The 26679-nt window shown below is 44.1% G+C and overlaps 1 protein-coding gene across 3 annotated transcripts in view; it reads left to right on the top strand.

The window, feature by feature from the left end:
• SUFU (SUFU negative regulator of hedgehog signaling) overlaps window positions 1–26679 on the top strand; it is a 401082-nt gene that overhangs the window by 271398 nt on the left and 103005 nt on the right. For all 3 annotated transcript variants that reach the window (XM_069239511.1, XM_069239512.1, XM_069239513.1), the window contains exon 10: window positions 16688–16826. In XM_069239511.1, coding sequence (XP_069095612.1) covers window positions 16688–16826 — 139 coding nt within the window. The remainder of the gene's footprint in view (window positions 1–16687; window positions 16827–26679) is intronic.

Raw genomic sequence — 26679 nt, 5'->3', positions numbered from 1 at the left:
GCCGCCAAAAGTGGGGGCTGGGTCCAGGAGGCGGGCATCTCCACTAGCTGGAGTGCCCTGGGGCATTGTAACCCGAAGCTTGAGCCTTTGAAGCTCACTGCTAGGTGTTACAGTTCCTGCAGGGGGGAGGTGTAAAGCACCTCCACCCAGAGCAGGCTTTGTTTCTGTCCTCAGAGAGCACAAAAGCTCTCACTGCATGGGGTCAGACACTCGTCTCTCAGCAGCAGGCTGGCACAGACCAGTCAGTCCTGCACTGAACAATTGGGTAAAATACAGGGGGTATCTCTAAGATGCCCTCTGTGTGCATTTTTTAATAAATCCAACACTGGCATCAGTGTGGGTTTATTATTCTGAGAAGTTTGATACTAAACTTCCCAGTATTCAGTGTAGCCATTATGGAGCTGTGGAGTTCGTTTTTGACAGACTCCCAGCCCATATACTCTTATGGCTACCCTGCCCTTACAATGTCTAAGGTTTTTCTTAGACACTGTAGTGGCATAGTGCTCATGCACATATGCCCTCACCTGTGGTATAGTGCACCCTGCCTTAGGGCTGTAAGGCCTACTAGAGGGGTGACTTACCTATGCCACAGGCAGTGGGAGGTTGGCATTGCACCCTGAGGGGAGTGCCATGTCGACTTAGTCATTTTCTCCCCATCAGCACACACAAGCTGGCAAGCAGTGTGTCTGTGCTGAGTGAGGGGTCCCTAGGGTGGCATAAGACATGCTGCAGCCCTTAGAGACCTTCCCTGGCATCAGGGCCCTTGGTACCAGGGGTACCAGTTACAAGGGACTTACCTTGGTGCCAGGGTTGTGCCAATTGTGGAAACAATGGTACATTTTAGGTGAAAGAACACTGGTGCTGGGGCCTGGTTAGCAGGGTCCCAGCACACTTCTCAGTCAAGTCAGCATCAGTATCAGGCAAAAAGTGGGGGGTAACTGCAACAGGGAGCCATTTCTTTACACAAGCCCCCCCCAGCCCACAGGCCAGGAGACTCAGCCAAAGCTGGGAGAGTCTTCCTAGTCTGTCAGGCGAGGAAGAGTAGAGGAAATAGGCTGGTTTGTTGCAGGGCCTACTCTGCCTTACATCCTCCTGTTCAGGTCATTCCCTCTGGGGAACTGACCCACTTCCAAAGTGATAGGACCTAGTCTGAACTGCCTCTTGTCTGTGCTTTTTATGTCTTCACCCATTCTCTCTATTTTGGGGTTAGAGGTATCCACCTCTGCTAATCTTATCTTAGCCAGGGTCACCCCTAGCTTACCCAAAGAGGTTACCCAGAGCTGGAGTAACCCCACCATGACCAACAGGGTCAGGGGGCCTAACTTGCTATTTGGCATGGGGTCAGACCACCATGCCAAGGATAGTGCAGCCATAAAGGCTAACACCCAGCAGAGGCCACTGACAGCTGTCAGTGCCCAGAACCACACCTTTAGCTCTTCACCTACAAGGGAAGGGGCTAAGTTACAGCCTTCTTTGGGTTCAGGGTGCCTGTCTGCTGTATTAGAGTGGGGGGTTACCACATCTTGTAGTAAACACCCTTCTTCCACTCTTTCTTCTGTTAGCTGAGGAGCCACCCACTCAGGCTTTACAGTTGCCTGACTAGCCAGGACTTCTTGTGGGTCAGGTTGGACTTTACCAGTGCCACTTTTGGAGTTCTCCCCTACTGGAGCAGAATCTCCTTGGCTTGCTGGAACCTTGGCTAAAGGTTGTCCACCCTTCCTACACTGTTTTCTTTTCCTTTTCTTCTGGGGCCTACTTGCATTTACTGCAGAGGCAGGAACTCCATAATCCTTGGGAGAGGACGGGCACTGGACCAGTTCCTCTCTTGGGCTCTGACTAACCTCTGGGTAGTCATTTCCAAGGAGACAATCAAGGGGGAGGTCTGTACTGACTACCACCCTTCTCCAGCTAAAAGTCCCACCCACTTCTATGGGCACAAAAGCCACAGGCCTATCAGTGACCCTGTCTGGGCTAACTCTTACTCTGGCCATCTCACTTGGGATGTACTGGTTTGAGAACACCAGCCTGTCATGCTCAATAGTGTGACTGGCACAAGTGTCTCTCAGGGCAGTGGCCGGGATTCCATTCACCAGTAGGTGGTGGAAGTGTCTACTTCCCTCTGGAATCTCCAACTCACCTGTTGGGCCCTTTTTCCAGTTGAAGGCTATGAAGACCTCCTCATCTGAGGAGTCATCCCCAATGGCTACACTGGTCACCCCTGGGATTTTGCTAGGGGGTTTGTTTTTGGGACAAGAAGTGTCCTTGGTGTGGTGCCCTGTCTGTCTACAGTTATGGCACCATGCCTTAGTGGCATCCCAGTTCTTACCCTGGTACCCACCTTTGTTTTGGGTTGTGTCTCGGGCCCACCCACCTGGTCTGGTTTTTGGGGGCCTACAGAGGACTCTTTTTCTTTGTTTCTAGTGTTACCCACTTTCTCCTGGGGAGTCTTTGTAACCCCTTTCTTTTGGTCACCCCCAGTGGAAGTTTTGGTTACCCTAGTCTTGACCCAATGGTCCGCCTTCTTTCCCAATTCTTGGGGAGAAATTGGTCCTAGGTCTACCAGATACTGATGCAACTTTTCATTGAAGCAGTTACTTAAAATGTGTTCTTTCATAAACAAATTATAAAGCCCAACATAGTCATGCACTTCATTTCCAGTTACCCAACCATCCAGTGTTTTCACTGAGTAGTCTACAAAATCAACCCAGGTCTGGCTCGAGGATTTTTGAGCCCCCCTGAATCTAATTCTATACTCCTCAGTGGAGAATCCAAAGCCCTCAATCAGGGTACCCTTCATGAGGTCATAAGATTCTGCATCTTTTCCAGAGAGTGTGAGGAGTCTATCCCTACACTTTCCTGTGAACATTTCCCAAAGGAGAGCACCCCAGTGAGATTTGCTTACTTTTCTGGTTACACAAGCCCTCTCAAAAGCTGTGAACCATTTGGTGATGTCATCACCATCTTCATATTTAGTTACAATCCCTTTAGGGATTTTCAACATGTCAGGAGAATCTCTGACCCTATTTATGTTGCTGCCACCATTGATGGGTCCAAGGCCCATCTCTTGTCTTTCCCTTTCTATGGCTAGGATCTGTCTTTCCAAAGCCAATCTTTTGGCCATCCTGGCTAACTGGATGTCCTCTTCACTGGAGTTGTCCTCAGTGATTTCAGAGAGGTTGGTCCCTCCTGTGAGGGAACCAGCATCTCTGACTATGATTTGTGGAGTCAGGGCTTGAGAAGCCCTGTTCTCCCTAGATAGGACTGGTGGGGGGGAATCACCCTCCAAGTCACTATCATCATCCTCTGTGTTGCCATCCTCCGAGGGGTTGGCTCTTTCAAACTCTGCCAACAGCTCCTGGAGCTGTAGTTTGGAAGGTCTGGGGCCCATTGTTATTTTCTTTATTTTACAGAGTGACCTTAGCTCCCTCATCTTAAGATGGAGGTAAGGTGTGGTGTTGAGTTCCACCACATTCACATCTGTACTAGACATTATGCTTCTAAAAGTTGGAATACTTTTTAAGAAACTAAAACTAGTTCTAGGATCTAATTCAAACTTTTACCAAACTTTTAAACTCTAAAAGGAAATGCTAACAGGGATTAACACAAGGCCCTAGCAGGACTTTTAAGAATTTAGAAAAATTTCAAATTGCAAAAACAATTTCTAATGACAATTTTTGGAATTTGTCGTGTGATCAGGTATTGGCTGAGTAGTCCAGCAAATGCAAAGTCTTGTACCCCACCGCTGATCCACCAATGTAGGAAGTTGGCTCTGTATGTGCCATTTCAAAGTAAGGAATAGCATGCACAGAGTCCAAGGGTTCCCCTTAGAGGTAAAATAGTGGTAAAAAGAGATAATACTAGTGCTCTATTTTGTGGTAGTGTGGTCGAGCAGTAGGCTTATCCAAGGAGTAGTGTTAAGCATTTGTTGTACATGCACACAGGCAATAAATGAGGAACACACACTCAAAGACAATTCCAGGCCAATAGGTTTTGTTATAGAAAAATATATTTTCTTAGTTTATTTTAAGAACCACAGGTTCAAATTCTACATGTAATATCTCATTTGAAAGGTATTGCAGGTAAGTACTTTAGGAACTTTGAATCATTACATTAGTATGTATACTTTTTACATAAAACACAATGAGCTGTTTTAGAAGTGGACACAGTGCAATTTTCACAGTTCCTGGGGAGGTAAGTTTTCGTTAGTTTTTGTCAGGTAAGTAAATCACTTACAAGTCTCAGGTTTGGGTCCAAGGTAACCCACCGTTGGAGGTTCAGAGCAACCCCAAAGTTACCACACCAGCAGCTCAGGGCTGGTCAGGTGCAGAGGTCAAAGAGGTGCCCAAAATGCATAGGCTTCAATGGAGAGAAGGGGGTGCCCCGGTTTCGGTCTGCCAGCAGGTAAGTACCCGCGTCTTCGGAGGGCAGACCAGGGGGGTTTTGTAGGGCACCGCGGGGGACACAAGTTCACCCAAAAAGTACACCCTCAGCGGCACTGGGGCGGCCGGGTGCAGTGTAGAAACAAGCGTCTGGTTTTCAATGTAAATCAATGAGAGATCAAGGGATCTCTTCAGCGTTGCAGGCAGGCAAGGGGGGGGCTCCTCGGGGTAGCCACCACCTGGGCAAGGGAGAGGGCTTCCTGGGGGTCACTCCTGCACAGGAGTTCCGTTCCTTTAGGTGCTGGGGGCTGCGGGTGCAGGGTCTTTTCCAGCCGTCGGGAAATGGAGTTCAGGCAGTCGCGGTCAGAGGGAGCCTCGGGATTCCCTCTGCAGGCGTCGCTGTGGGGGCTCAGGGGGGAAAACTTTGGTTACTCACGGACTCGGAGTCGCCGGAGGGTCCTCCCTGAGGTGTTGGTTCTCCACCAGTCGAGTCGGGGTCGCCGGGTGCAGTGTTGCAAGTCTCATGCTTCTTGCGGGGAGTTGCAGGGGTCTTTAAATCTGCTCCTTGAAACAAAGTCGCAGTTCTTTTGGAGCAGTGCCGCTGTCCTCTGGAGTTTCTTGGTCTCTTGGAAGCAGGGCAGTCCTCTGAGGATTCAGAGGTCGCTGGTCCTGGAGAAAGCGTCGCTGGAGCAGGGTTCTTTAGAAGGCAGGAGACAGGCCGGTAGGACTGGGGCCAAAGCAGTTGGTGTCTTCTTTCTTCTTCTGCAGGGGTTTTCAGCTCAGCAGTCTTCTTCGGTAAGTTGCAGGAATCTAAATTCTTAGGTTCAGGGGAGCCCTTAAATACTAAATTTAAGGGCGTGTTTAGGTCTGGGGGGTTAGTAGCCAATGGCTACTAGCCCTGAGGGTGGGTACACCCTCTTTGTGCCTCCTCCCAAGGGGAGGGGGTCACATTCCTATCCCTATTGGGGGAATCCTCCTTCTACAAGATGGAGGATTTCTAAAAGTTAGTCACCTCAGCTCAGGACACCTTAGGGGCTGTCCTGACTGGCCAGTGACTCCTCCTTGTTTTTCTCATTATCTCTCCTGGACTTGCCGCCAAAAGTGGGGGCTGGGTCCAGGAGGCGGGCATCTCCACTAGCTGGAGTGCCCTGGGGCATTGTAACACGAAGCTTGAGCCTTTGAAGCTCACTGCTAGGTGTTACAGTTCCTGCAGGGGGGAGGTGTAAAGCACCTCCACCCAGAGCAGGCTTTGTTTCTGTCGTCAGCACAAAGGCTCTCACCGCATGAGGTCAGACACTCGTCTCTCAGCAGCAGGCTGGCACAGACCAGTCAGTCCTGCACTGAACAATTGGGTAAAATACAGGGGGTATCTCTAAGATGCCCTCTGTGTGCATTTTTTAATAAATCCAACACTGGCATCAGTGTGGGTTTATTATTCTGAGAAGTTTGATACTAAACTTCCCAGTATTCAGTGTAGCCATTATGGAGCTGTGGAGTTTGTTTTTGACAGACTCCCAGCCCATATACTCTTATGGCTACCCTGCACTTACAATGTCTAAGGTTTTGCTTAGACACTGTAGGGGCATAGTGCTCATGCACATATGCCCTCACCTGTGGTATAGTGCACCCTGCCTTAGGGCTGTAAGGCCTACTAGAGGGGTGACTTACCTATGCCACAGGCAGTGGGAGGTTGGCATGGCACCCTGAGGGGAGTGCCATGTCGACTTAGTTATTTTCTCCCTATCAGCACACACAAGCTGGCAAGCAGTGTGTCTGTGCTGAGTGAGGGGTCCCTAGGGTGGCATAAGACATGCTGCAGCCCTTAGAGACCTTCCCTGGCATCAGGGCCCTTGGTACCAGGGGTACCAGTTACAAGGGACTTACCTAGGTGCCAGGGTTGTGCCAATTGTGGAAACAATGGTACATTTTAGGTGAAAGAACACTGGTGCTGGGGCCTGGTTAGCAGGGTCCCAGCACACTTCTCAGTCAAGTCAGCATCAGTATCAGGCAAAAAGTGGGGGGTAACTGCAACAGGGAGCCATTTCTTTACACTTACTATAAGATGTTATTTATAATTCCTAAACTCTAACACCCAGCCTCACTCAAAGCACTTCTTGATAATACCTAGAGCCAATGAGATCGTTGCTCTTGATAATAAAAGTCTCACTAGGAATCCTGCTCTTGAAAACCCCCAACAGCCAGACGAATTGCTGCTATTCAGTGTGTCCTCACCCAGCAAAGCTTTGTTCTTGATAATACCTAGACTCATTCTTACCTCCATTCATATTGTATGCCAAGTCACTCAGACCTCTGCTCTTGATACTACTAGGCTGTCTAAAAGCTGTGTCCTTTCATGTCGTCTAAGATTTCTGCTCTTGATATTACCCACGGTAACACAAACTCCTGTTAATGTGAATGCAAAGGCTGTATCTGAATTCTGTTCTTGACAATACAAGAACCCTGCTAACACTCACTAAGAACACAGTATGGACAAATACTGACATTCTCAGCTCTTGAGAATAGTAATTCTTGTAATTATAATTGGACTTTTGCACTTTCTGCCACCAGTGTAGCTCAAAAGTCTACACTGGTAGAGGTCAGAGGGGATGAGGAGGGTCGACAATGGTGTCCCTAAGCCCCAGTGCAGAGGAATGTGTTTAAATACTTGGGAGTCCACGTTTCCCTTCTGCCTGAATTAGCATGGGTACCAAATTTGGGGGATTTGTTGGTGCGTCTGGATAGGGACATGCAGCATTGGAAGGATCTCCCCTTTAAACCCCCTTGGGCCCACTGCCCTCCTCAAAATGATGTGGCTACCCTGATACCTGTGTGCCCTCAATAACTACCCCTACCAAATACCAAGGGCGTGGTTCTGTACTCTCACTTAGAAATTCACCAACTTCATTTGGAATAGAGGGCAGCACAAAGTGGCTTTTAAAACAGCCCGTAGAACTCCGTACGAGGGGGATTTGGGAGTCCCAGATCCATATACCTACTACTTGGCTGCTCAGGTGGGGCCCATAAATGATTGGTTTGCAGGAGGTTGGGACGACCCGGCGTATCAACTTGAGATCCGCGAGCTTTGGAGACCTACTGGGTATGCTGTATGGTAGCAGGATTCCTGTCGAGACTGCGTCTTGCACCTGCGTGGTGGTAACTTGCTGGAGGGCGGCTCTAAAACTCATAATATGGGATCAACGTTTTACTTGAATGACTACTGTGGCACGGAGACTGGCTGCACTTGCTCGCTGCCTTAAAGGGCTTTCAGCACTGGTACTTAATAGGGGTGACTTACTTGGGGGACTTGTATACGGGGGACACCTTATTCCTTTCCAAGACATGAGAGGACACTATGGGCTACACCAGACACAGATCTTCGGATACCTGCAGCTGCATCACCCGTTGGGTGCACACGTTTCAGTGAATACCCAGCTCCCCAACTATATCCCGCTCGAGGCAAAATGGTTAACTGGGAGCCTGGGGAAGAAAGCAGTGTCTCAGTTTATAATTGTCTACTTACGAATGCCCCGGATGGGTTTGACTACCTGCAACAGAGGTGGACGCAATGGGTCGGGGACCTGGACGATGACGATTGGCGCGAGGCACTATTGGCCCCCCGGGAATAAGCCAACTCAGATAGGCTGCAGATGGTGCAGTTCAACTACCTCCACGCATCTTACTTGACCCCTGTAATAATGTTGAGGATGTGTGGCGGAGCGGGTTCCGCCTGTGCTAGGTGTGGTCTCCTGAAGGGAGACTTCCTCCACGTGGCTTGGAGCTGTCCCCAAATACGACCCGTCTGGGAGGAGATTTGCAAGGAAATAGCGGAGATCCTGGGGCGTCCTATAAATTTAGGCCCCAAGGTTGCATTACTGGGGCTAATGGAGGCACTGAGGGGGCCCCTGCTGAACGGACATTTGTAGGAGTTGCATGCCATATCGCTAAGAGAGATATTGCTCGCAAGTGGAGGCTTCCCAGGGCTCCTCGTTAGTGGGATGGAGGGCGGGGGTTGATTGGTGTGCGCATCAAGAAAAGCCAATCTACGTAGCGCGAGGGTGCTCCGAAAAACTCAATAAAATTTGGGGGAAATGGTGGGCCTACCATGATGTTTTAGTGTAATGTAATACTGAATACTGGTTGTCCAGCATTGGATTGTGTTTTATGCTCTGTACTGGTATTATTGATGTTGTCAGAACTTAACTGTGTGTACTGTTCTTAAACTCAATGAAAACAATAATAAAAATGTGGTTTAAAAAAAAAAAAAAACCTTACTTGAATCCATCCCTACCATTGAAGGTGATATTGCACGCAATGTGGCATCCTTTAACAAGTGGATTTCTCAAGCTGCCATCAGCTTAGGGCCTCTTCTGCCTGTTATGAAAGGCCCAAATCTGGAACCTATCCTCCCTGGTTTAGTCAGGCCCTAAGAGATCAACACTTACTCTGTAAGCAACTTGAAATAAAATGGCGCAAGGCCCTCAAACCAGAGGAATTAGGACAGCATAGATCACCTTTAAAAGGTTATCATAAGCAAATTAAGTTGGTAAAAAATGTTTATTTCTCTACCTTAATTGAGGAAGCCCATTATGATAAAAAAGCAAAACTTATCTTCCAGATTTCAAACTCTTTTCTGAAAGCCAAGGCACTAGAAACACAAATTCCTCCATCCCGAGTATAATGTGACCAGATTTCGTCCTAGTTTATAGCGAAGGTACAGGTTATGCAAACGCACTTTCTCATCAGCCTCCCCCACAATCGATTTGGAGAATGATATTCCTTTGAGAGTAAGGACTGGCACTCTGGCACCTTCCAACAATCTCTCTGGCCCAGTCCCGACAGGCCATTTTAGCTTGTAAATCTGGATCACCTAATAACCCATGCCCTCTCATGTCCTTCATAAGGGCGTGGATATAGTTAACGCAGTGGTTAATCAGATGCTGAATAATTCCCTGGTTACAGCAGAAGTTTCTGCGTAATGGAAGTTGGTGGTGGTCAAACCCTTGAAGAAAAAACCTCTCATGGATCCTACAATGCTGTCTAATCTGCGTCCTATTTAGCTGTTGCCAGCCCTGAGTAAAATAATGGAAAAATTGTTGAGTATCCAACTACCAGAATTTATAGAAAAAGCTAATGTTCTTCACCCTCAGCAATCTAGTTTTCATCCCAAAACACTCCATGGAATCCGCTTTGGTGGAATACTCAGACACATTAAAACTGACATTGGATACGGTAAAGGATGCTGCGCTGATTTTATTGGACCTATCAGCAGCATTCAATGCCATCTCTCATGATATCCTACTCCTGCATGTCAGTAACTGTGGAGCTGTTCGATCTGCCTTCGCCTGGTTGAAATCATTTCTCATCAAGATAACTTAATTCGAATACTGAGTCTATTCATAAAAGTATAAACATCACAATAAATATAATCACGATACAAAGTAATATAAATCTTAAAACAGTCCAAAATAACATGCACAGACAATCAAGTTACTGTACAATATACCACTGCTGCAGTTAAAAATGCGCCAATATGGGTGGTTACCTCATCATCATCATCCAGCTGGGAGAAAATCTGAAGAGCAACTCTAAAATTGTTAATATTGTGTCTCTTGACAAGGGGAATCAAGAAAAGCCTAGAATACATGGAATAATATTTAGTAAAAAAAAATTGAAATACGTCATGGTTTGCTTAGACCTCCCATCGCACAGGCAAGGTATACAGTCAAGACCAGCATTGAAACCCAAGGGAAAATATAACTGGTATTTCATCTTCCCTTCCCTAAAATGGCACTACAAGCTTCGCTCCCACCGGCTCATCTGTCTTCATGTACCCCCAGCAACAGGTTGGCCATTGGAGAATCCATATAAATAGCCATGCTAGGCTTTTTCCTCTCAGCCTCCGCGAAGTTGAATAAGGCCAAATATAACAGTTTTATTGTTATTAATATCACCCTCAGGATGCTTAAAACATGATAAAAACCGACCTTATGCAGGCCTAATGTCATGTACGTTAACCAGAGAATCTCCATACCTTTATCACAATTGAGGCAGTCCTTCATAATATCTCTTGTGAGACCTGCTTCTTTACTCTTCTAGCCTGCCAACCATAACAAAGGTGGGCAAATAATAATATAATCTTTCACAAACTGAATGCCCTATTCCCTATGACAGATCAAGTAGGAAGAAGAAATAGGGGCCGCCACAACCCTTTTACAAAACCTATTCTCCTCAAGCTGAATTGCCTCACATTTTTGGATGCCCCACACCCCTGCTCAATAGGTTACTGACAAGAAGCACTGCAACTTATAAATTCCTAAAAAAGGGATAAGAGCTGCTCCCACCCCTAGGCTGTGATAAGCTAAACAAGGAAGAAATTCCCTTCACTAACTACGCCCTACAATGAGCAATGTGTGGTGCTGGTATAAGGAAAAGTGCTGGTGCATTTCAGGGTGCTGGTGCCTAGCATCTCAGAAGACAAAACAAAATTATTTATGTCCATAGGCCATAATATAGGATTTGTTCAAATTAGTCTGTAAATCTAAATCACCCATAAAACGTTCAAATCCGTAAATTAAAAGGTGCAGCGCTCTTGGGGTCCGTGCCATCAAAACAGCATCATCCGCATATTACAGCAAGGGCAACAGGGGAGCCTTTAATGGCTGGGACGTCAGAAGTTAGATCTTTTTTTAAAAAAAAGGGTAAAATGAATAAAAGCGGAGCTAAAGCACATCCTTGCCTCACACTTCACTGGACCTCTATATCTTTTGTAACCTCTCCATTCGTGTTAAATCCGACCCTGGCTTTCATATCCATATGCAGCATAAGCCCAAAAATTACCCAGATCTTTATCCATCCCATAAATTAAAAGATTTGACCACAGCGTTGAGCGATTGACACTGTCAAGCGCTGAAGTCAAATCCATAAGAGCCAAATACAAGGGGGGAGCGTTTAGCAACTGTGTACTTTCCAATTACCAAGGACATATTTGAACATTGCTCCATGGTCCCAATGTGACTCCTAAAGCCATGCTGCCAGAGGTGCAAGGTGTCCTTCTCCTCTGCCTACTCCCTTATCTTTTTGTACACGACTCTGCCCAAGATCTTAACTGTTGTACCAGTTAGGGAGAAGGGCCTGTGACCGCTTGGCTGTGAATGGTCCCCCTTTTCAAAAATTCGGACGATTATGGACGTTGTGTATGGACTCGGTAGAGGGCTATCAGTTAGACCGTTCAAAACATTTAGCAACAAAAGTGCCCAAAACTCAGGGATGAACTTTGTCACATCAATTGAACGAGCCTTGCCTCCTACACTCTTGACTATTGCCTCTCGCACCTCGTCCAAGGATAACTCAGGTCCTTTCAGATTAGATCTCACCATTAAATCATTTGAAGCTTGGGGCTCAGCAAAGATTTTAGTAAGATGAGTCTTCCAAGCCCCACTAGAAAAATCACAGCTAATCAGGGGGCACCGCATGGCTTAGGCGCTTCATATTCTGCAATGTCTTCCAAAACAGCTTGCTATTCTTTTTTGGCGCTGCTAAGGCCAAAGAGTCTCACCAATTTTAGACAGATGGTCAAGTTCGGCCTATACTCTTTGGGAGAATCCACAGTCACCTCTGGGGTCCCTCAGGGTTCTTCTTTGAGCCTAGTGTTATGGAACATCTATGTGACGCCTCTAATTTCCTTGATAACATCCTTCGAAATAGACACCGGTTCGTATGCAGATGACACCCAGCTGATATTTTCGCTTGATAAATAGTCACTGGATTCTGAGTGGAACTTTAAAAATTGTCTAATTGCTATGATTCAGTGGATGCACGCCAGTCACCTGAAATTTAACACTGACAAAACTGAGATGATGCTATTGGGCAAGTCAAGTAACTTTGTGCCTGCAGTATGGCGGCCAGATACAACTCCTCCTCCTTCTGCTACAGTGGAGGTTGTTAGAAACCTTGGTATAAAATTTTATGCCCCCTGTCTTTCCGCCCTCAGGCTCATGCGATTGCAGGGACTTGTTTCAATTTAATTAAATACTTGAAGAAATGCTTCAATCTCTTGCCCCTGTCAACTATGAAAGTGGTAGCATGTGCTCTAATTACCTCTCGGCTGGACTATTGTAACAGCCTGTATGCTGGCTCTTCCAAGCAAACTCTACACAAACTTCTAGCTGTTCAACATGCAGCGGCTAGAGCAGTCCTAATTTACCAATAAGATCATGCGCTTTTACAGCTTTAAAAACTCTTCAGTGGCTGCTAGTTCATAAGAGATCTCTTTTTAAAATTCTCCTAATGACCATTAGAGCCTCAAAAGCGATTGGACCTAAATTCCTTACAGCCAGGTTCACTCATTACCTGCCTGGGAGAGCCCTTAGGTCTTCCCTTGCCAACCTGTCCAAACCAGCTTCTTTTAGACTGAAAACCAAGGGGGGTAAATCTAGATATTTGCCGACCTAGGTGCTAAAGCCTAGATATTTAAGGTCCGTAGATGTGGAATCCAACTTTAATAAGCAACTCAAAACATGGATATTGGAGATCCCCGCTACTCTCTGCTATTCCCTCATCCTGTGAACACTTAGCTGTTTTTGACTGGATTTTCCCTCTTTGCACAGACCTTTCTCGCCTCCTGTGACCCTCAGGATGCTCCCCTAGGAGTAACATATGCATTCTTTAGATGACCAGTAGAAATGGACCACTGCTGTTGTTAAGAAGGCAGTCACTAAGAGCTATCTGCCTTTAGTAGCTCCCATACGTACCCTGAACAGAGTTAAAGTCTTGTTCTTGATATTTTGACTCACTCAGTGCCTTATCCCTAATAATAACCGGATGCATCCATCTTCATCTCTTGATAATATACTGAATTGCTAAAAGTGCTACTCTTTATCCCCCAAGCTCATCCAGAGCGCTTGGTAATGCCCAGAGTCACCAGAGTGGTACCTGCAATAATACTGAGACCAGAGCCTCACAGCGCAATATGCTTGGAAATACAAGGATCAATAAAAACTCTTAGCAACTCCCATAATGATTCTGATATTTGCTTTAAATAGCCGTACTGCTGATTGCATAGTAACCATACCCAATCAAACTGTGTTATAATGTCCCCACTTTACTCAGATGTTGCTTAAAGTAACACCCAGACTTGCTGAAAGCTGTGTGTTTTGACTAGCACCCAGCCTAAACTAAAGTTCTACTTTTGATAATAACGCCCAGTCAAAGTCTTGTTCTCGATAATACACTGCCTCAATCGAACTTTGTCCTTGATACTAGCCATATTCAGTAAAACACTAATATTGAACATGTTATAGACTCAAGCAAAGCCTTGTTTGTGATATTACCTAGAGCACCCTAAAGGCTTGTTGCTGATAATACTGCGAGCCACTCAATGACTTCCTCTTGGTAACACCAAGAGACACACAAGGTCGTGGTCCTTTTATATTATCCAGAGCTTCTCAAAGGTTTATTCCCAGGTATACTTTGTGCCACACAGTACCTTCCTTTTGGTTATTCCAAAACACACAATGCCTTGTTTTTGATAATACCCAAACTCTTTCAAAGGTGTTTCTTTTAATTTTCAAAATTTTGCCTTACACCATCATGCTACTTTGTGGCTGCTTCAGAGGGTTTAGAGGCACTGTGGTATTGCAGCACTACAAAACCAAAACACAGTAACGATGTGGAGTAGCTGCAGCCAGAGGGAGCACTGTACATAAGATGTGTGTGTCACTTTATCATACTCGGATTGTGTGTCAAGGTGCATTTTGATGCACTCTCTACTAACACTGACGTGAATAACGTAGGGGCCGGGGGAATTCACAGCCAGCCTCTTTTTGGTCAGCCGGTTGGGGCACTTGGAACTCTGATTTAATTATGGTCTTAAACAGGTTGATAGAAACTCCTTTGCTATTTATGAAAAGTCATTTTTGTTGTCTTTTTTTTTTTTTTTTTCTTTTCCCCCTCTCCGTGGGTTTTCCGATTTAGCCTTGCCATACTGTATTTTTCTTTGTGGTGCCTATGTGATACATGATCACAGGAAAGCTTTAAGTTCTACCCTTCTGTGACGTTTTCGCAGAAAGAAGTTGTATCCACGTGAGCAAAATGCCAAACATTTTGTCTGAACATGCTTTCTAAAGTTGCCCTCTCTAGAGAGAACCCTCCCCAATCTAGTTTGCCCCTCCCATGCACAAGCTAGTGTTAGGCTATAGGATGCTTATACGTGGTGTATGACTACAGACATTAGAAAAAAGGGAAGTAGATGGGTCTAATTTTAGCTTATAAGACTCATAGAGATTGTCTGTTAGTATCTGTAAATGACTTGGTAAATATTTAGCCCTCCGGTTGGCCTTCTAGTTGGGAAAGAAGTGCTGAACCCCAAACTTCCCCTTAATTCTCGAAGCCATTCAACTCAAAATTATTTTGGCCCTATTACCCATTGTGTCTGTTTCTAATACAATTGCAAAATGTGCCCGCATTATAGTTAGGTAACTGGTTTTCTTTTTAAGAATCCCATTTTAAAGGGATTCTTTATTTTTCCGTAGGTAAATATTATTTATGGTTCTAATGTATTGTATTTCTTATAGAACGTAAACATGTTTTGAGTCTGGTAAGGACTATATTCTTCCCAAATAACAGAGGTGATTTTAACAGAGACTGGGACAACTAAGAGTACTATTTAAGGCAGTTAAGCAGTTTGACCATGTTGTTGTGCTAGTTAGGAGGGTCATGTGCCTACTTCATAGCCCCTCTTACCCCGTTTCTCTAAACAGAGGAGACCAAAACAGAAGTGTAAGTCTGTTACAATGACATAGCGTTAAAAAATTCCACATATCCAAATACAAGAACATCCAGTATCCAAGATAACATGGTTTGAAGCACAATTCAAAAAGTGGATGTAATTTGTATTGTGTGACGCTGTGCCAACAATATTTTGAGAAAGTACATTGATTAAAGGGCCTGCAGTTGCATTCCTATTAATTAAACGTAATATAGATTTATAAAAGGGCTCCAAGAGAGCAGAGTGGCTTTAGCATCGTGTACATCACATTTATTTTAATGAATGTGTAGTGGCGTGCATTCTAAAAACATTTGCCCCATCATGCTACATGACCAATTCACTCCCACGTGGAAATATAAGTAAACATTAAAATCAAGTTTTTCACTGGTGTGTTCAAGGACAACTCTGACAAAGCCCCTCTTTTTCATCATGTTCAGGACTGCCATAGGATTGTAATTGGATTCACATTACACAAGATCCACAGATTACAGCCAGACAATGTAAGCATAGATTATCATGATGAAGCAGTAAGCTTTATTGACCTAGATGCTTTTCGGTAGTGGTTGTGAACACACAGCAAATGCTGTAAATCATGACCATTTGTAAGACTTATTGCCCTGTTTTTCTGCTGACCCCTCTCCAACTACTCTCGGGGTTCTGCTGCACTTCTAGTTCTGGCGCCACTGGATTGATCCTGCCTGGTTCTCTTTACGTCCAGTATGGTCATATTAACAAACAGGTGCCACAGAACTCTTGTTGCTTGTTTCAAAACTGATTCACACAACTATTAAAATTATACTCTGCTGATAACTGGTGTTCATCTCTTTGGCTTAGCAAGGTAAGTTTATTTCCCTTAATATTCTGTGCAACCAGTTTTTCATTAAAACCTTTTCCCATGTGCTGGTTTGTATTCCTCGCTATGGTTGTTAGGGTGGTTTGGGGGTAATTATTGTAAATTTTGTTTACTCCGTCACACCCCCTCCACTGCCAGCTTTAAGCTATGCACAGCCTGCCTAAATCAATTATTATAGATCACCGATAACCGTCTCCACTGCTCTTCAGATGGTGGAAATACATGACAATAGCTTGTCAAAAGGTTATTTTGTTTCTTTGTTGTATTACAGATGGTCATTTTATTGAGTTTGAAGTTCAGGTATTTTTCATGCTTGAATAATTAACTGGAGAAAGCAGTCACGTATGTTACTTCATTTCATAATGTTACGTTTAGTTCTATGACACTTTGATTCAGGTATTTTTGTGTAGTTACTTATTTACTTACCTTGGAGACCGAGTCATGTAAAGCGGAAGCAACTTACAGTTAATGAAAGTCCAGGAAGAAGTACATGTATCCAGAGTCAGTGATCATGTGCTGTTATTAGCAGAGTTTTTAATGCAATGTACGAAATTCATAGGCTATGATGGTGAATAGTTAAGTAATTCATATTAACTTCTTCCCCTTCATGTGCATCGATCACTTAATCTCACCCGTTGCAGCCTTTTTGAAGTTTCTTTTTGCTAACCAGCAGCGCTTCCTTTTCTTCAGGGGCAGACTGTTACATGGACGGCACTTTACATATAAAAGTATTACCGGAGATACAGCAATCACATTTGTGTCTACAGGAGTAGAGGGTTCTTTTGCTACTGAAGAACATCCGTATGCAGCACATGGACCATGGTTACAGGTGAAGTGACAACTTCTTGTAGTTTGCTTCAGACTTTGCCTTTGTTGAGCCTTAAACCTTGTTATGCTTGGGAGGCAGCTTTTCAGGTAGTTGGTATGTAGGACTGATAGCCTGGTATCATATTGGCAACGCCACTTTTGTATTATTCCTAATCAGATTTTTCAGTTGTTAAAAATCACCTCGGATGCTTTCTGAAATATTTGCATCTTTGCCAATTTTTCATTATCCAGTATTAGAAATTGCTTCAGAAGGGGATTGTCTAAGTATCACTTGGTTTATTATATTAACTCTGCAGCACTTGTTAATAGTTACTCCCAAGAGATGAAAAGGAATGCCCAAATCGTTCATATTTTAAAGCTTCTTTTTGTTGCTGTATTCCTTCTTTTTATAAGGGTTAAGCATCTGCTTTTACTATAAAACTATAAATATATATTTGTGAGCAGCCAGGAATATGACAATCTACGATCATCTGAAATTTGCATTTCAGATTAGCAGTTTAAGCAATCTTTCTGCCAAAAACGCAAAATGTTCATTTGATCTCTGCCTACATATTTTTCCCCACGCTTTTTGAAATTAACAATGAATGCCATTTTTTCACAATCAGTGTGTTATGGTCCCTTTACAGTTAGCCTCCTGCACTTTGTTCTCTTTGCTTAATACAAAGCTCCTTTTTTAAGTGTACATTTTTTTAATTAAGTTCTACCATTCTTGTTCATCCCAGTATTTTCAGCATGGGGTCTATAAATTTGCCTTCTCTGTGCAAGCGCAGTTTACCCTGACTGTAAGTTAAGAGTACCTAGATGGTCACATGGTTTTCATTTTTATTTTTTATTTATTTTATTTTTTTACCTCTGTCGGGTTGTGATTTTGTGGTGTTATGTTTTTGTGTTTTTAAATGCTTGCTGGCAAGTTGTCTACTGATTACATCAGACAACTAGTAATAAACGGGGGGAGGAATCATTGAGAGGTCTAGTAGTCCTTCGGTCCAATCCCGTTGCACTAGTGCCAAAGCAAGGGTCTGAGGGTCTTTAGATTTGCGGTTCTGTGTGGACTTTTGAAGCCTCAATGAGGTAAACAAGACTGATGTCCATCCAGTCCTGAAAGTTGATGAGCTTGTGGATTGGTTAGGAGCTGCAAAGTACCAGAGGGGCTGCATCACTTTCACTTTAAGGCAATGCCTTTTGGGTTGAAGAATGCCCCAGCCAGTTTTAGGAGCCTGGTAAACCACGTTCTTGCAGGGTTGAAGGAGTTCAGTGTTGCATACTTGAATGACATTGTGTTTAGCCTTTCACAGCAGGACAACCTGAGACACCTGGAGCAGGTGTTGACTAGGATGCAACAGGTGAAACTGACTATCAAGTTGACCAAGTGTCAAGTGGGGCAGACTTCTGTAGTCTACTTTGGGAATGGGGTGGGTAGCCACAAAATTCGCCCATTGGATGGCAAGATTCAGTCTGTGATGGAGTGGGAGGTCCCTACTGCCCAGACCTAAGTGGGAGCCTTTCTATGACTCCCTGGGTATTACTGGAACTTTTTCTTTACACCCATCAGTCTACATAATTGCAGACTAGCGGTCCCCATGCTCACGACCGTAAGAGCAAGATGCTGCAGCTCAGATTATTTTGAAATTATGATAAATATCTTGTAGGGGTTATAATTACTGTCCCCAGAAATGGAGGGCAAGTTTTTACCAATCATATCTTTGGTGGCTGCTGCAACTTCTGCAGCAGTGGAATCAATACCCATATTTATATCCATTCATTGTTAATGTAAGCCTTGCAAGGTTCATCAGTAATCATTGTCAAAACTGTATTTTAAATTAAGCATTGAAAATCAAAATAACATGTCAGTCTTTCTTTACACTCATCAGGCTCCATAATTGCACATTAGTGATCCCTGCACTCACGACCCTAAGAGCAAGATGCTTCAGCTCAGAGTATTCTGAAATTATGCTAAATATCTCCTAAGGGTTATAATTACTATGTTGTTTAAACCCTTGGAAAATCCCAAACCTTTCATTAAATTAAAAAGACATATATTTTGATGACTTTACCTGCCCTGGCAGTAAAGCGTGGTATTGTTTTTTTATTACTATACCAAGACTAATAGCACCATTAGTAAATATGGAGTTGCACGCTGACAACTCAGCAGTGCTTACCACCAGATGGGACTACTAAATCTGATACTTGAAAGTATCAAAATAATTGTTGCAGTAAACCTGACTTGTTGCCCAGGTAGAATTTAATGTAGCTATTTTACAAATAGCAACTTTAGAAAGCTGCCACTTTGTTGCCCAGTAGCCATTTTGTTTTGCAAGCAGCTGCTGTCCTCGTGACAGACTGCTCTCCTTGTGGGAGGTGAGAATGGCTCTCAGGAAGAACAAAGGGCCTGCTGAGCAAAATGGTGTGACCTCCTCCCGGCAGGATGACCAGAGTGGGGGTTAGCCCAACTGGCAAGCTTCAAGGGTAAGCAGCCTTTGAAGGGCAAATGGTAGTCTCACTAAGAAATGACTTTTTTTTGTTTAGGCAGACAGTGTGGCATCTTGGGCAAAGAGAGGAAAAACCTGTTTTTCAAGAGGTGTTTAGCTCCCAGGAAGCCACCCCTATAGGATGGGCTAGGGACCTCCACACACCAATAGAAGGATCTCACCATGTTGAGAGTGGGCAGAATAGTGCAATCTGGGATAGCTAGATGCCTCATTTCACAGGAAATAATTCAAACGGGACCAGACCTGGTAGCCCATTGGCTAGTTAGCCGCACCACACCCTAAGCACATACTGGGTATAAAGGTGGCACCCACACCTCCGATCACTACTGTTGTGAAAGGAAGACTGATAAAGGACAGCTCCACTGCTTCCTGGATCCAGAAAAGAGAGACTACACCTGCTGAACCTGAAAACCGGCATAGAGGACTCTGCCTCCTCTACCTCACTAGCTAGTGAGTTGGCTCACTCACTGTTACAGCAATAGGGCCATGAAATCTGAGGAGCTTGTACCCTTGTGAGCTCGGTGCCAAGAGTTCTGGCTGCTGCTGAATGTTGTGGTACAGCTTGGGAAGACAGAGTCCTGACTCTAACAAGGCACTCCTGAGTTCACTGGTCCTGTGAAGACCATCAGGGTGCACGCTGGTCACCCTGCAAGAAAGCTATTGCCAGTTAAGTGAAACCACTGGGTTTGCTGTAACCAGAGTCCAGTTGACAAGTTGCAACTGGACCTGTGCTGGATTACGTTGGGGCACAGTCTGAGATCTGTTAAAGACTCCAACTCCCCATCCCTCCCACCCACGTATGAGGACCAAAGGATGTCTACAGGAAGCGCCACCACAACAGCCCAGCATCTTCAACATCCTGTATCCCATGCATCAGGAGTGCTCCATTGACATCAATGGCAGTCCTGCCTACAGATTTGGAACTGGACTGGGGAGTACCAAAAGTGACAGGTAAATGTCGACCTGTACCTGTTTGGCCCCTGTGACTGCTCCACTTTCGGAGCTGGCCCGTCCTTAGGAGCCCCTGTAGCTGGTTTCAACTTGCTCATTGTGGCTAACCCTAAACTGCTATCACAATCGATTATTACAGATATTTATATTATTCAGTGAAAAAGCTGTGATGCTTTTTCTTTTAAAAGGCATATCTCTAGATCCCTCTGGTATATTTTTGTTGTTCAGATATCTATTCAAAGATAAAAGTATGACCTTTATTTATAAATTGTTGTCAGATTGTTATTGCCTTGTGTTTTCTTCTTCTTTTACTTTTTTGGTACTTATTAATCCTTTACAATAATTCCTCTGATAAAGCTTGACTGTTCTGTGCCACAGCCACCCAAGACTGAGCTACGGTTTTACAAACTGGAAATGTGAAGGGACTTTCCTACGGGTTTTACTGGTATTACGACCTAACTTCAGGTTAAGAATTGGTTTGGGGTATTCTGATCTGGGAGGGTCATCTGTTGGGACGGAAAAGTCCCCTACATGGTGACGGACACCCATGCCCTCAGTGCCCCAGCTGCAATGATATCTGGACCCTTGGTTTCAATTTTTTTTTTTTTTGTGGATGAACACTGATCATGCAAATGTGCCATGACCTAGGCCTGTCTCACAGATAGCAGTCTTATTAGACTTGGAGGGGTGGTGCCCAAAGCACTACCCTTTTAGTGGTACTGCCCTTACCAAGAGTTAAGTGGCGTGGTTGTGGCAGCATGGTGTGTTTTTGTAATAATGATGTGGAGTGAACGGGCTTTTCTACTTTTGTCACTGAAGTGTGGCCTACTGGCCCACTCATGTAAAGTTCTGCTGCTGGACCCTTGATTCCCCCTTGGGTGCGTGCTGATATTTATTTGTGCCTGTGAGTGGTATCGACCATGTAGGACTATGGGTTCCATCTTGAGAACCCAGGTCCTTGGAAAGGCATGTGAAGGTGGAGGGTCCCTCCCAGGCAGATTTGTTGATCGCTACATTTCTGAGCGGTGTGTGAGATACACTGGAGGAAGGGAGTGCTGGGCTCTCCTGTGCACTTCAAAGGACTCTTTGATTTTGAAAAGGTCACTGGTCAGTGGGACCTGGTCACATCTCAGAAGGAGGATGTGGCTAATGGGGAAAACAGTGTAGACATGTAATCCTAAAAAGAGGGGCTGTGGCCTTTGTAATCTTTTCTTAGGCATGTATCAGTGAGGCTGACGTCCACGTTTTTCTCCCATGGCCTCTATTGTGGGGGAAACAAACTTGGGAGACTCTTTTGCTATGGCAGACTGCTTCCTAGATAACGGACAGGACAGAGAGGAGTTGGCACCTCAAAGCAGGCAACATCCCCAACGTGAACTTAAGACAGACACTAAATTACAACTGTGTCTGGAGATTAAAAAAAGGAAGTTTCGCACTACCAAATTGTCAACTATCAAGCAATCAACTGTGACTGTACATTGATGTGGAGAAGTTCAGTAAGACTTCTGCCTTTTGCGACCAGGAGTGGGCACCAAGGTCTGCTAGTCACCCTACTGGGTATGGGGCATTACCCAGGAGACCCAAGACTATGTGCCCTGAAGCCAGGAGCACCAGATTCTGTCCTTTGATCGGGGTGTAGAGGACCCTCTGAGGAGGAGGAAAAGTGCCTTGAAGCAGCAAAGTCCAGTGGGGGATCCTGTTGAGTAGGCCCCTGAAGCTAAGTTTGAGGTTTACCATCCAGTTATGACTATTACACTAATTAAGCCATTTGCCTATGTGCTGCCAAAGTCAGTGACCCCCGTATGCCAGAGGGGGTAGCCGTTAAGAGAAGTGTTGCCACACTGATCAGGCTGTCCATCCATGAGCTGCTTGGGTTGGGAAATCTGTATGCAAGAGGGGGCTGCGGTGAAGGGTTGCCATAGCGATCAAGCTATTTGCCCGTATGTTGCCAAGTTGGCTACCCCAAATGCTACAGAGGCCTGCCAGGAAATCAAAGCTTTACCATCTATTGAACCATTAACCCAAGTCGGCGACCCTCTGTGCCAGAGTGGGTTTGCGCAAAGAGAAAGGGCTCTCGCCCTGGTGCACCACTTCAATAAGTGAGGGCCGTCATCCAGGTGGAGCATGCAACCGTGAAGAGCAGCAGGTTTTGACCCCTACACCCAGAGCACCACCTTGAGCTTTGGAGACCAAGTGACCTTTCCTCTGGATTAGAGGAACTTAAAAAGCGTCATGGATGCCCTCTCCTCACTGGCCGTGACGCTCTTTATCAGCATCCACCCCAGTCTACTGTGACGCTAGGCTGCTAAATGCTCTTGGGATCTTCCATATTGCAGCACCAGTGGGAGCAGATGAGCCTGATCAGGGATAGCACTTGGTCGAATTGCTCAGGATCCTTAATAGGTCAGAACATCAAGAATAAGAAGCCTTAACTGCCATATTTAAACTCAGTAGGTCCTGCTTGCCCTTTAGGCCCCTTAGTGTGGTTCTGAAACCATGTTTGGTGCTTCTGCTGCATGGAAAGGCTGTAAGGCAGCTTTGCTGTGTAAAAAAAAAAAAAAAAATAAGTCACTTGTTACTCTGTCTTACGCACAACATTCTAAGAGTTCCTTTATTACGCTCTCTTTTTAAAGGCTTCACTGTTCTCTTTGTGCCTATTGTTAAGAGTTGCTAAATTTGTAAGGCATAGACAATACTTTTTAATGAAATGGTTTGAAAATGAAATAATGTCTAAAATGATGCAATACCTCAATAAATCTCAAAGTTGTGTTTGGGAGGAGTGTTGAAATTCAGATTTATTTTTCAGGGGTTGCTGTTTTGGAGTAATTTCCTTAAATTCATTAAAAATTGGTACCCAGTTCATGGGTTCGTCTTGGGCTAACATGCGTCACGATCAAGTGGCTATGCTATACCGACAAGTCTTCAGAGTTGTGCCATTTTTTGTCAAAACTAGAAAATAGTTTTGCACCATTCCCATCTGTGGCTTCAAACTAGATGCAAGAAAAGTTTAAAATGTTTGTCACTCAGTAGACATCAGCAGCAATTTATTGTTAGAGGAAAACCAATGAGGAGCTTTTAAACATCATCCAATGACAGACGGCAATATCAATAGAGATTTAAGGTATTTCCATGACCTCACAAGAAGTAAAACCTTGAAATTTCTGGTTTCCGGATTGTCATGATAAAGCCTGTTCTTTGTTATTAGGTTATTGCAGCTTCTCAAGTTAAATGGGAGAAAAAGCCAAAATGTAGGTGGTTTTACTGAAAGAAAATCACCTCTTTCTCCTGGGGGCTTTTGAAGATCCTGTTCTTGAGCATTATGTTATTACTGAAATGTTTTGTTTGTATTTCTGTAGTGTTTGTTTTACCATTAAAATGGCATTATATTCTGGCCGTCCTTAGATAAGACCTTGAATGGCATGCTTCCCTTATATATGTTGTTTGATAGTTATGAATGTTAGGTTTAGATGATGTTAGTGTAGGTTAACATCATCTTGACAGGAGTCTGATGTAAGGATGGTTGTCTTATCATAGGTATATGGATGTGTGTCTTCACTAAATTACCTCTATGTTTTTGTAAACAATTTTTCCATTGTATTGCGAATATTAAGTTATTGTTATTGCTAGGTAGACATTGCAATCTGGTAAGTAGCTGTGATCTGAGGTTGTGCATATTTATGCTGGTTTTACCTAAGTGGTTCTAAGGTGTATATTGGCATGGTGCAGGAAATGTGCTGTTGGATTGTCAGCGCATTGCCAGCTATATGGCTTTTGTACCAAGTTGTGTGCAGAAATGTGTAAGGGGTTTGCCTGGTGCATTATGTTGAGAAAGGCCAATTGTAGGTGTTAATGGAAGGGTGCTTTGAATCGTTAATTTTTGGAGGAAGTGTTCTGCATATTGTTATGCTTTGCTTCAGACTGAGAGGGACTGAAACTAAACAAATGCAAAGAATGCAGCAGTCTTAGTCTGAGTAATGAATTTATTAAGGCACTTCCCAGGTTTCATATACACAAAGAGAATAGCATGAGCACTTAATGTGAATGCAGCAACACGTGTGCAACTTTTAAAATAATCACAGCAGTGGAATAATAATTTTTTCAATGAGTATGGACTAGTAACGAGGGACTTATCCCGTGATTTTCCCGCTCAATGAGTATGTATATTGATTGAATGATGACAATGAGGTCTTACATGAACTTCCTTTAAGAATTTCTGAACAGCCTTGAGAAAGCCCCAGGTACAAATACCATTAGGGGGCGAAACACGTATTGGCGTTTGCTCTGGCGTCTGTTAATCTCTTAATATTCCTCAAAATGAATCTTCATCCGTCTTGCACTCCAAATAAACCTTTCACTGGATGCAATGACCTGCCAGATGTGTCATTCTAGATTTGATCTGTGAAATTTTTCAAATGGGTTTACCTACTTTTTGCTGCTCAACTTCTCACACAGAGGTTATTTTATAAGTGGTCCAAACCTCAATGTTAACCCATATTGCTTATATTCGGGCATTGAATAAGAGAGTGTTGGGCCCTCTCCGGACTAAACACACTGGGACGAAATGCAGGAATTTTTACAATACCTGCCAAAGGAACATCAGAAAAGAGCTCAACAAATTGTTGAAGGTCAAGCAATTAGCAATAACCAAATAAGATCTGCTCTCGATGCAGCCGATACAGCAGCTAGAAGCATAAACATTAGCATAACCATTCGTAGGCATGCATGGTTAAGACCTTCTGGGTTCAAACCAGAGATTCAGCAGTCAGTGCTCAATATGCCCTTTGATAAGAAAAATCTATTTGGACCTGAGGTTGACACAAGTATTGAGAAGCGCAGGAAGGACTCGGACACTGCAAAAGCAATGGGAGCTCTATGTACTACACCTTTATAGAGGTTACTTTCGTAAACAACAATTTAGAGGAGGTTTCAAGCCCCAGTCTGCAGAGGCTTCCACCTCGCAAGCTAAACAAGGTCAACACCAATACGAAAGAGGAGCATTTAGAGGCTCTTACAGAGGCCATCACTTCAGAACCAGAGGCAAATTTCAAGCCTTAAAGAGTGTCACCACTCCCTCAAAACAGTGAAATCCTCAGTATACCACAACCCCACACATCTCCCTTGGAGGGCAGACTGCAGCAATTCCACTCCCAATGGCAAAATATCACCCCAGACCAGCGGGTACTTTCAATTATCCACAATGGTTACTGCCTAGAACTCCTTTCTACTCCTCCAGACATTCCACCTCGCTATCACAGGCTGTCCCCAGAACACAACGTTCTATTACAACAAGAAGTACAATCGATATTACTAAAAGAAGCAAAAGAATTGGTTCAAAAATTTCAACAGGGAACAGTTGTATATTCACTATATTTCCTCATGCCCAAAAAGGATGGCACTCTCAGACCCATTCTGGATTTCAGACCACTAAATCTATATATCCTGTCAGAACATTTTCACATGGAAACTCTGCAGGACGTCATTCCACTACTGCAAAGACAAGGTTACATGACTGCATTAGATCACAAAGATGCCTATTTTCATATCCCCATATATCCAGCTCATTGGAAATACCTAAGGTTTGTAATAGCAGGAAACCACTACCAATTTAAGGTTATTCCCTTTGGCATACCAACAGCTCCAAGGGTTTTCACAAAATGTCTAGCGGTAGTAGCAGATTACCTAAGAAGACAACACATACATGTCTTTCCTTATCTAGACGACTGGCTAATACAATCAAGCAATACTATACAATGTCAGCAACACACTCAATACACAATATAAACCCTACACACATTGGGGTTCACAACCAATTACCAAAAATCTCATCTTCAACCAGCACAGGTTCAACCTTACCTAGGTGCTATTCTCAATACCCAGAAAGCCCTAGCCTATCCAAATACATAAAGGATACAAGCTTTCCAAAATCTTATATCACAGATACAGCCCAACGAATGTTACACTGTAAGGTTTATCATGAAACTATTGGGAATGATGGCATCATACATAGCAATAGTACCGCATGCAAGGTTAAGCATGAGAACACTACAACAGTGCCGTCACAGTAATGGTCTCAAGCACAGGGCCAATTGCAGGATCTAGTGTTGTTAGACCGCCAAACACACAAATCTCTTCAATGGTGGAATCACAACAATTTAATAAAAGTGCGGTTATTTCAGGACTCTGTGCCTCAGACCACAATAACAACAAACGCATCAATGATTGGTTGGGGAGCTCACCTCAACAACCTTACAATACAAGGGGAATGGAATTCAATACAGTTAACTTATCCCATAAACCATTTAGAATTGTTAGCTGTGTTTCTTGCCCTAAAAGCTTTTCAACCCCTTCTCAAGCACAAAACAGTTTTGATAAAAACAGACAATATGACAACAATGTATTATCTGAGGAAACAAG

Source organism: Pleurodeles waltl, chromosome 6 (assembly GCF_031143425.1).
Source record: "Pleurodeles waltl isolate 20211129_DDA chromosome 6, aPleWal1.hap1.20221129, whole genome shotgun sequence".
Lineage (NCBI taxonomy): Eukaryota > Metazoa > Chordata > Amphibia > Caudata > Salamandridae > Pleurodeles > Pleurodeles waltl.
This window is presented reverse-complemented; position numbering and strand designations above follow the sequence as displayed.